This window comes from Phyllobates terribilis, unplaced genomic scaffold (assembly GCF_046119375.1).
Source record: "Phyllobates terribilis strain yellow unplaced genomic scaffold, ASM4611937v1 Scaffold_13__5_contigs__length_258822181, whole genome shotgun sequence".
Taxonomy (NCBI): Eukaryota; Metazoa; Chordata; class Amphibia; order Anura; family Dendrobatidae; genus Phyllobates; species Phyllobates terribilis.
Genome location: NW_027362773.1, coordinates 42823978 through 42834722, shown reverse-complemented (window position 1 = coordinate 42834722; position 10745 = coordinate 42823978). Strand labels below are relative to the sequence as shown.

The 10745-nt window shown below is 50.5% G+C and overlaps 1 protein-coding gene across 1 annotated transcript in view; it reads left to right on the top strand.

Moving 5' to 3' along the window:
* Positions 1-2431: 2431 nt before the first annotated feature.
* The window catches only part of LIN7C (lin-7 homolog C, crumbs cell polarity complex component), a 37045-nt gene continuing 28731 nt past the window's right edge, over positions 2432-10745 (top strand). The window contains exons 1-2 of the mRNA XM_073658065.1: positions 2432-2575; positions 7442-7560. Of these exons, the coding sequence (XP_073514166.1) occupies positions 2539-2575; positions 7442-7560 (156 nt within the window). The 5' untranslated portion in view covers positions 2432-2538. The remainder of the gene's footprint in view (positions 2576-7441; positions 7561-10745) is intronic.

Here is a 10745-nt window from a genome sequence, read left to right as displayed (position 1 = left end):
ACGGCGCTAACAAGGCGGAGGTGGAGTAATGTTTTGGGCTGGAATCATGGGGAGAGAGATTGTCGGCCCTTTTAGGATCCCTGAAGGGGTAAAGATGAACTCCATAATGTATGTTGAGTTTCTCAAACAGCACTTCCTTCCATGGTTCAAGAAAAAGAACCGTGTATTCCGCAGCAAGATCATTTTCATGCATGATAATGCCCCGTCTCATGCTGCACATAAAACATCTGCATCTCTGGCTGCTATGGGCATAAAAGGGGACAAACTTATGGTGTGGCACCCATGCTCCCCTGACCTCAACCCCATTGAGAACCTCTGGAGCATCATCAAAAGGAGTGTCTATGATGGCAGGAGGCAGTTCACATCTAAGCAACAGCTCCGGGAGGGTATTCTGTCCTCATGCAAAACAATTAAAGCAGAAACCATCCAAAACCTGACAAATTCAATGGACGAGAGAGTTCAGAAGCTCCTTTCGAACAAGGGGTCCTATGTGCAAATGTAACATCACCTAGAATAAAGTTTTGAGTTGAAAACTGTTTGATTTCAGTTTGTAATAACCTGCTAATGCTTATAATTTCAAAAATGACCATTTTTTTGTTCTTTATTAAAATGAAAAGGTTGAAAACTCTGCTGTGCATAATAATTTGGAACATGCATTTTGAGTGCAGTTTGAGTTTTTTATTTTTTTTTAAATATACTGTTATCATAGGCAGTTTGTACAAAAACCTTTCAATTGTACTCTAATAGTTATTTGACTGGAAAATTACAATGACTGCAATTCATGTAGGTAATTTGGGAAAATCTGAGAAAATATTATTTGCATAATAATTTGGAACACAGTGTAGTGTGACCTAGTTGTCAAGCACTTTCCAAGTGATGCTAAAATCGCCTGGAAAGCGCTTGTCAATCCGCATGCAGAAACGCATGTGAATAAGGCTGCGTGCCCACGTTGCGGATTACAAGCGTTTTTGATACGGAATTTCCGCAGCGGAAACGCTTGTGAAACGCTTGGTAATCCGCACCCCATGGACCCCAATGACAATCCGCAAGTTCTATGCCCATGCTGCGGATTTTTCCGCAGTGTTTATGCTGCGTTCAAAAATCCGCAGCATGTTCATTAATTTTGCGTTTCCGCAAGCAGAATTGCCTTATTCAATGCATGAAAAAACGCAAGGCAATTCCGCATGTCGAAAACGCGCGAAAAACACGCGATAAACGCTTGCGGAATTCCACATGCGTTTTGTCCGGGAGAGGACTTGCAGAAATTAAGCAGAAATCTTCTGCTTCATTTCTGCATCGTGGGCACATAGCCTAACGGTTCAAATCCGCATGTATTTAGCAGGAAAAACGCATGCACAATCTGCATGTACAATCTGCATGCGTTTTTTCTGCCAGGGAGATGCAGAAATGCTGCAGAAATTTTCTGCTTCATTTCTGCATCGTGGGCACATAGCCGAAAAACTCTTGAAAAACGCTGAAAAAATGCATGTAAAATCTGCATGCGTTTTTTCTGCCAAGGAGATGCAGAAATGCTCAGGCAATTTCTGCTTCAAATCTGCATCGTGGGCACATAGGAAAATCACAAGAATAAGGCTAAGTTTACCATCTTGTCTTGGTCACCTGAGATGGCAGCTTGGATTAGTACAGTTTAATTAAATTAGTGATGTGTACACAGTAAACATTGGCTGACTTAGGTGTGCAATTGAACAATATCTGATCAACTCAAGGGCTAACCAAAGTGTGAAAGTAAACAGTGTCCTACAAACCCAATGCACTGCCAGTGTCTTAGGTAAACTATTCCTGACCAATTTGCCTCCCCGCTTACATTTGTAATGAGTATTACTTCATGAACATCAGTCTTGCATTGGTGACCTGTGTTCATACTTCTGTGATAGATGCAAAGCAGAACTTTGGGATCCTGAAAAACGCAGCACAAGAGCAGCAGAAACCGCCACAAAAAAACGCACCAAAACCTGTGTTTTTGCGGCAGCTTCTTTCCTGCCAAGAGATCAGGTTTTGCTGCAGAAAAAAAGAAACGCTGAAAAAACGCCTAGTGTGAACATAGTCTAATTCTACATGGCTGGAAGTGGTGCTGGTTGACATTTTTTTAAAGCAGAAAACCCCTGTACAGATGACGGTGACACCCCTGATAGCATACACGTCTCTGCAGAGTCTGCTGTGCTTAACTCAGCAACATTGGGAGAATTCATTAGTGTTTTTACATGTGACGCTTTCCCTGTAAGGAACATTTAAGCTGTGGAGTCTGTATGAGCAGCGACTGTGCCGTGTAGAGAGCGCGTTATCACTGATAGGGGTTTATCAGTGATAACGCGCTCTCTACACGGCACAGTCGCTGCTCATACAGACTATATAAATCCACCGTCACCGGCCCGCGTCTCTCAGCACTGTCTGACCGAGCACCAGCGCTCACAGCTGCACAATACTACAATACCCAGAAGCCTCGGGGCCACGTGATCTGATCATCTTACGTCACTTCCGCTCGATGATTTCCGACCAGTTCCACCAGCTGGAGACAAGATGGCGGTGTCCGGGGAACCTGTCAGGCTGGAGAGAGGTGAGCTGTGCGGGGCTGGGGGAGGGCACCCTGGCGGTGTACCCTGACTGACCGCCATGGTGATATCTGGTACCGCTGCTCCTTGTCTGTGAGCTGCGCTGCTGGGGAGGAGCAGGGCTCCGCTGTAATGTGCCGGCTCTGCCCGGCTTATCCCCTACTGAGTGTCTTCTCACTTTGCCTGAGTGCTGATCCTGGATTAGGGGCCGGCAGACTGGAGCAGTGGATCCCAGATAAAGGATCCAGTGCCAGGAGAAGCAAATTCTGTAAGGAGGAGAACCTGATGCTATAATGTGATTTCCCCCCCCCCCCCCCCTGTCACCGTGGAAGGGGATCCGGGAGCCTCGTCTCCTGTCGCCCGGGGGGGATCTGTCATCCGGGAGCCTCGTCTCCTGTCGCCCGGGGGGGGATCTGTCATCCGGGAGCCTCGTCTCCTGTCGCCCGGGGGGGATCTGTCATCCGGGAGCCTCGTCTCCTGTCGCCCGGGGGGGGTACTGTCATCCGGGAGCCTCGTCTCCTGTCGCCCGGGGGGGGGTACTGTCATCCGGGAGCCTCGTCTCCTGTCGCCCGGGGGGGGGTACTGTCATCCGGGAGCCTCGTCTCCTGTCGCCCGGGGGGGGTACTGTCATCCGGGAGCCTCGTCTCCTGTCGCCCGGGGGGGGTACTGTCATCCGGGAGCCTCGTCTCCTGTCGCCCGGGGGGGGTACTGTCATCCGGGAGCCTCGTCTCCTGTCGCCCGGGGGGGGTACTGTCATCCGGGAGCCTCGTCTCCTGTCGCCCGGGGGGGGTACTGTCATCCGGGAGCCTCGTCTCCTGTCGCCCGGGGGGGGTACTGTCATCCGGGAGCCTCGTCTCCTGTCGCCCGGGGGGGGTACTGTCATCCGGGAGCCTCGTCTCCTGTCGCCCGGGGGGGGTACTGTCATCCGGGAGCCTCGTCTCCTGTCGCCCGGGGGGGGTACTGTCATCCGGGAGCCTCGTCTCCTGTCGCCCGGGGGGGGTACTGTCATCCGGGAGCCTCGTCTCCTGTCGCCCGGGGGGGGTACTGTCATCCGGGAGCCTCGTCTCCTGTCGCCCGGGGGGGGTACTGTCATCCGGGAGCCTCGTCTCCTGTCGCCCGGGGGGGATCCTAAATCCGGGAGCCTCGTCCCCTGGATTTTTCCTTTCCTTAGGATCTCAAAGGATCAATAAATTAAGTCTTAAAATGTTTCCCTTTCTGTATCAATTTATAAATATCAGACACATGGGTGGGTGTTTTTTTACGGTCCCTGTCGATGGCGCTAGTAACGGCGTTTTAGATGGACAGTGTCTTTTTTTTCCATTTATTTGACAAACTATTCCCTTTCCCTATGGCTACAAAAGCCGTTTGTGGGCATTTCAACATTTATATACTTCTCTTTTTTTAAATTTGATTTCCCCTGTAACTAGGTGTGGTATGTTAGCCCCAGGTAGAAGGTACATTCAGTCTCTGTCTGCATAGCAGAGCTGACTTGGTATCCCAGGACCCTGCTCCTCCCCCTCACTGCACACAGTGATCACTAGGTCCTGAGGAAGAAGCGCTGTTGGTGCTTCTTATCCTGTATCCACAAAGCTTGATCAGCACTGTGTGCATAGAGGCAGAGACGCTAATGTATGGGGCGCTGGGCTGTGTCTGACATTTGGCTCGCACTACAACAGCTGCGCTATGCAGCAACGTTTTAGAATATCTCTGCAGAGTAAAATGCCCTCATCCTGTAGCCCCAATATACAGCTGTGAGGCTAATAACACTGTTGTGCTGGGCAGGTTGTTGCTCGGTCAGGCGGGGTAACGCAGGTTATGGCCACAGTGGGGCCTACGCTGGTGTCTGATACATTTTGGTGGGATTTGTTTATTTTTAAACTGCCGCCCCATTTTGATATCATTGGGGAAAACTGCAGTAAAAATTGCTGATATGTGGTGTTTTGATTTTTTCATCCATCATAGGTTAAAAAAAAAAGAACATTACCTTGTAAATATGATTTCAGGAATCTCATTTAGTTTTTTTTGCACGAAAAAAAAAAGAGCATTAAAAGTGTAACTTGTGAACACACCCTAAGAAGGGAAGCTGTCCTACCGTCACAAGAAAATCTGTCAGCAGGTGTAAGGCTGATGTCTAAAATACAGATGTCCCAGGATTTCTGAAAACTCCTGTCAGGATAATTATACTCCGCAGAACTCTCTGCTCTAGCCAGGAACGCGTCTGCTTGTGAATCCGACTGAAAATGTCTGAGTAGGTAGAACTTGAGGTCGGAGTCCTATGAGCATATTTCACAGGTCATATACAGTCCACGCTGCCTAGATTGGGGTTTTCCAACCTAAAGTTACAGCCTCGTGTGTCTATGGGGCTGTGAGTTCGAGGTCAGAAGACCCGCGATCTGGAGAGGCATGGCAGTCCATTTACAGTGGGTACGGAAAGTATTCAGACCCCTTTAAATTATTTTTCACTCATTGTTTCATTGCAGCCATTTGGTAAATTCTAAAAAGTTCATTTTTTCTTATTAAAGTACACTCTGCACCCCATCTTGACTGAAAAAAAACAGAAATGTAGAAATTGTTGCTAATTTATTAAAGAAAAACTGAAATATCGCATGGTCATAAGTATTCAGACCCTTTGCTCAGACACTCATATTTAAGTCACATGCTGTCCATTTCCTTGTGATACTCCTTGAGATGGTTCTACTCCTTCATTGGAGTCCAGCTGTGTTTAATTAAACTGATAGGACTTGATTTGGAAAGGCACACACCTGTCTATATAAGACCTCACAGCTCACAGTGCATGTCAGACCAAATGAGGATCATGAGCTCAAAGGAACTGCCCAAGGAGCTCAGAGACAGAATTGTGGAAAGGCACAGATCTGGCCAAGGTTACAAAATTTCTGCAGTACTCAAGGTTCCTAAGAGCACAGTGGCCTCCATAATCCTTAAATGGAAGAAGTTTTGGACTACCAGAAGTCTTCCTAGACCTGGCTGTCCAGCCAAACTGAGCAATCATGGGAGAAGAGCCTTGGTGAGAGAGGTAAAGAAGAACCCCGAGATCTCTGTGGCTGAGCTCCAGAGATGCAGTAGGGAGATGGGAGAAAGTTCCACAAAGTAAACCATCACTGCAGCCCTCCACCAGTCGGACCTTTATGGCAGAGTGGCCCGACGGAAGCCTCTCCTCAGTGCAAGACATATGAAAGCCCGCATAGAGTTTGCTCAAAAACACATGAAGGACTCCCAGACTATGAGAAATAAGATTCTCTGGTCTGATGAGATGAAGATAGAACTTTTTGGTGATAATTCTAAGCAGTATGTGAGGAGAAAACCATGCACTGCTCATCACCTGCCCAATACAATCCCAACAGTGAAACATGGTGGTGGCAGCCTCATGCTATGGGGGTGTTTTTCAACTGCAGGGACAGGACAACTGGTTGCAATTGAAGGAAACATGAATGCGGCCAAGTACAGAGATATCCTGGATGAAAACCTCTTCCAGAGTGCTCTGGACCTCAGACTTGGCCGAAGGTTCAACTTCCAACAAGACAATGACCCTAAGCACACAGCTAAAATAACAAAGGAGTGGCTTCAGAACAACTCTGTGACCATTCTTGACTGGCCCAGTCAGAGCCCTGACCTAAACCCAATTGAGCATCTCTGGGGAGACCTGAAAATGGCTGTCCACCAATGTTTACCATCCAACCTGATGGAACTGGAGAGGATCTGCAAGGAAGAATGGCAGAGGATCCCCAAATCCAGGTGTGAAAAACTTGTTGCATCATTCCCAAGACTCATGGCTGTACTAGCTCAAAAGGGTGCTTCTACTCAATACTGAGCAAAGGGTCTGAATACTTATGACCATGTGATATTTCAGTTTTTCTTTTTTTAAAAAAATTAGCAAAAATTTCTACATTTGTTTTTTTTTCCAGTCAAGATGGGGTGCACAGTGTACTTTAATGAGAAAAAAATGAACTTTTTAGAATTTACCAAATGGCTGCAATGAAAGAGTGAAAAATTTTAAAGGGGTCTGAATACTTTCCGTACCCACTGTACATGCACTGTGCACTTCACTGCGGAGGCCGCGGGCCACGGCCCCGTCGCTGTGGAGGCGTCCAACCGCCAGGTGAATGTGCCAGGTCTTTCTCCAATCATTGTTATGGGAGTTGTGAATACAGCCGCATGCACGGCCACCTCTCCATTCACCGGTGGTCAGACTCCAGGGGGATCGGGGGCCTTAGATGTGGGTCTCACCTCTGGGATTTGCACCTGTCACATGTATGGAATATTCGATGGATCCTGGTCACAGACTGTATTGTATGTAGGGCTCATGCACACGATGGGAGCCCCACAAGGGACATTAATTAGTGAAATGAATGGACTGTGTCTGTAATGCACCCAGGGCCTCCAGAGATATCTTCGCTCCTGATAATAGGGTGCTCTTGGATGGGGTCTGTTTCCTGTACCTCAGAATTCCCTCATGCCGCGTATACAGGATTATTCCCATCCCATAAAGCGATGTCACGTTGTGATCTGTGGGGAATGACCGGGTGGCGGTGCTGGTGTAGCACTATACAGCTGTCCAGGATTTCTCTGCGCAGCACAGTCACGTGAATGGGGCCTTCTGAATGATCCTGGACATCAAGGCTCCGTAATGGCCCACACACTAAATTATCTCTGTAGTCCCTTCAGTCTCTGGATTGGTCTGGTTCCAGAGGTCAGACACCACTGATCACTCAGTGACGGTCAAGTCTAGTGATTGCTAGGTCCGGGCGGCTCGGCCACGTACAGTGCTCTGTGGTCAGGCGTGTACGTGGTGTGCTGACATGGTCCTGTCTTACGTCCCTGAATACTACTGAGAATGTGGTTTTCTTCCTCAGATATCTCGAGGGCCATTGAGCTGCTGGAGAAGCTCCAGAGGAGCGGAGAAGTTCCCCCGCACAAGCTACACGCGCTGCAAAGAGTCCTGCAGAGCGATTTCTGTACCGCAGTGAGAGAGGTGAGCCAGCAGGAAGTCTTCATGAGGAATAAGGCTCCGCTGCTGTTTTTCTGAAGCTCTGTCACTTTTTGTTTTGGGGTGTGTTTGACGCTGCGGCTGACTACCATTTGTCTGAACTGCAATACAAACTATGGACAGATGTGAAGCTGTTCATGACATAAAACCACCATTATTTTCCTAATCCTGAACAACCCCTTTAAATGGGACTGTGTTAGGACTTGAATAACTGAGTACATATGACTCGTCAGTACTCCCAGCTGTATGTAGGGGGTTGAAACATGCAGCGTTTTGAAATAAGTGTGCGTCCTTCTTTATGTAACCCAGAGTTCACCCCTGTATTGTGATCTCTGCAGTAACGCCTCCACATGATGCACATGATGCTGTGTGTGAATACAGGCAGCTTTACCTGCACCTGTTCAGGCTTCTGTAAGGGAGCTTTCACAATGCGCCTTGACGACCATTCATTGGTCTCGTTAGGGCTTACCTCCGAACCCCTCCACAAAAACAGATTCAAGCTTATGCACCGACGGGGCCACAAACTATAATGGTGCTGACAGCGAACGTGGACTCTGACGTGCATAATTTTCCTGCGTATACGCCTAGTGGAGGCGGACACCCAGAGTCGACGTAACAGGAGACCCTGGAGTGTGTTGTATGACGGCTCCTGTGCCTTGGATCTGCTCATGCAACGTGTGTGATCACCACCCTGGCTTACAGACACACAATCTCTAGTCATCACATCTGGTGATGTCACTATGGGACAGTCCTCCTTTGTTGTACTGGTATTTGGGTGCCTGTGATAGGACAACCCGTTTAATTTGTAGTTCCATATCTGCTACATGGAGTACATGAGGATGTTGGGCAATTGCTTATGTAACCAATCCTACAAGTAGCTGTCTGGTCTGAAGTTTCATCTTTCTTGTTCATCTCATGTGGGGACAGAATCCATGGGATAGTCTGCTGCCACCTAGAGGATGACACTATTAATACATCTAATTGAACGTTGGCTCATCGCCGGCAGACTGTACCTCGCCGGCCAGCATCAGGCTTCTCGGTGTAGTGCAGTACCAGCTGGAGGTTGAGGTCTGTCTGACCTGTCTTGGGTTAGGTGTTAACCATTTTTTTTTTTTGTGTTTCAGATGGATGTCTTAGGGTAACCGGGTGTAATTGTGCTCTCTGTTTTACCCACGTAGCAACAGAGTACAGGCTGTAATTGTTCAGTCCATATCCTCTCGGGTTGGTGTGGCCGGACCAACGTACCTTGACATAGTCAATAGTCATATACTGGGGCGGAGGTCTGTAAGCCAACTAGCTCTTGTCCGCCGCAGCACATAGCATGCGTGTCCATGGAGCAGAAGATAAAGGGGTCTGGATCTTCAGGACTGGTAAGTATAACCCTGTCATGAGCCCTTGTCCTCCCTCCTCCCTCTATCCCTTCTTGGGGTGGTAGCTTCTGGAGGAAAAAAGGGAGTTGTGGAGGCACCTTTCCCTGCCATTCAGGGAAAATGCCGCTTTTTGTGAGAGGTCCTGTATGGTGGTGATGTGTGTCACGTCATAGCCTGGGTATGCTCAAGCTAGGTGCAGTATGCACATATACACCCTGTATATCAAATGTGGGTGTCACCTTGCACTATTCACACACTAGATCTCTTTTTATGATCGCCTTTTTCACTGCTCTCACATCCCAAGCCAATCAGCAGGGTCGCCTCACCTCTTGGTCAGTTAGCGGGTCCGTTTTGTCGTCCGTCTGACAGCCAGTCAGCGAGTTGGGCGTGCACACACCCGCAGCCAGTCGGAATGGCTGGTCAGCTCCGCGTACCGGCCAATGAGCGGACCAGGATATGCCCACGCCCCTTCCTGCTGCGGGGGGGGGGGGTGCACGCCCCTTCCTGCTGCGGGGGGGGGGGGGTGCACGCCCCTTCCTGCTGCGGGGGGGGGGGTGCACGCCCCTTCCTGCTGCGGGGGGGGGGGTGCACGCCCCTTCCTGCTGCGGGGGGGGGGGTGCACGCCCCTTCCTGCTGCGGGGGGGGGGTGCACGCCCCTTCCTGCTGCGGGGGGGGGGTGCACGCCCCTTCCTGCTGCGGGGGGGGGTGCACGCCCCTTCCTGCTGCGGGGGGGGTGCACGCCCCTTCCCGCTGCGGGGGGGGGCACACGCCCCTTGCGGGTGGGGGGGGCACACGCCCCTTCCCACTGCGGGGGGGGGGCCCTCCCTGCTTCCGGAGGGCGGGGGGGGGGGGGGCACGCCCCTTCCGGAGGGCGGGGGGGCGCGCCCCTTCCTGAGATGGGGGGGGGGGCGCGCCCCTTCCTGCTTCCTGAGATGGGGGGCACGCCCCTTCCTGCTTCCTGAGATGGGGGGGCACGCCCCTTCCTGCTTCCTGAGAGGGGGGGCACGCCCCTTCCTGCTTCCTGAGATGGGGGGGCACGCCCCTTCCTGCTTCCTGAGATGGGGGGGGCACTCCCCTTCCTGCTTCCTGAGATGGGGGGGGCACTCCCCTTCCTGCTTCCTGAGATGGGGAGGGCACTCCCCTTCCTGCTTTCTGAGAGGGGGGGCACGCCCCTTCCTGCTTCCTGGCAGTTCAGTCAGGGCTGAACCTAAGAGGGATTGTGGTCACCGAACTGCCCTCGTTACTCCAAGGTAGGCGCAGGTTCTCGGTTGTTCAGTCTGAGGTGATTTACACTTCTGGTGCCCTCTGCACCTTTGTTGTCACTCGCACCCTCCACTCTTTGATGGACTGTAGCCTTGGCACAGCAGGGGCAGAGTTTGCCAGACTCATCAGGTTAAGGTAGTATGTAAAGAGTCTTTAGGGGACGCTGAACACTTCCCAGGACAGATGCCTCTTCAGAGAGGAGTCAGGCTAACGGAGACCGTCTGTAGCGCAGATTGCAAAGGCATTATTCTGACCATTTATTTTTTTTCAGCAGGCCAGCACCATCACAAAGGCAATCCAGTTGGCACCAAGACCACTCTCCAGGGCGAGTCTCCGTCTAGCAGATACTGCTTGGTACGTCAGCTTGCAAACACTGACCAGTGGGCAGCTTGACCCCTCACCCTAGGTGAGTCAGCCCAGCTAATTCAGACTCCTTGGTATTTCAGGTGAACAACAGGTCTGACCCACCTAGGACAAGATCAGAGACCTATCGACAAAGACTTTTCGTTTTGCGAAGTTGCAGGACTTCTGTGCACT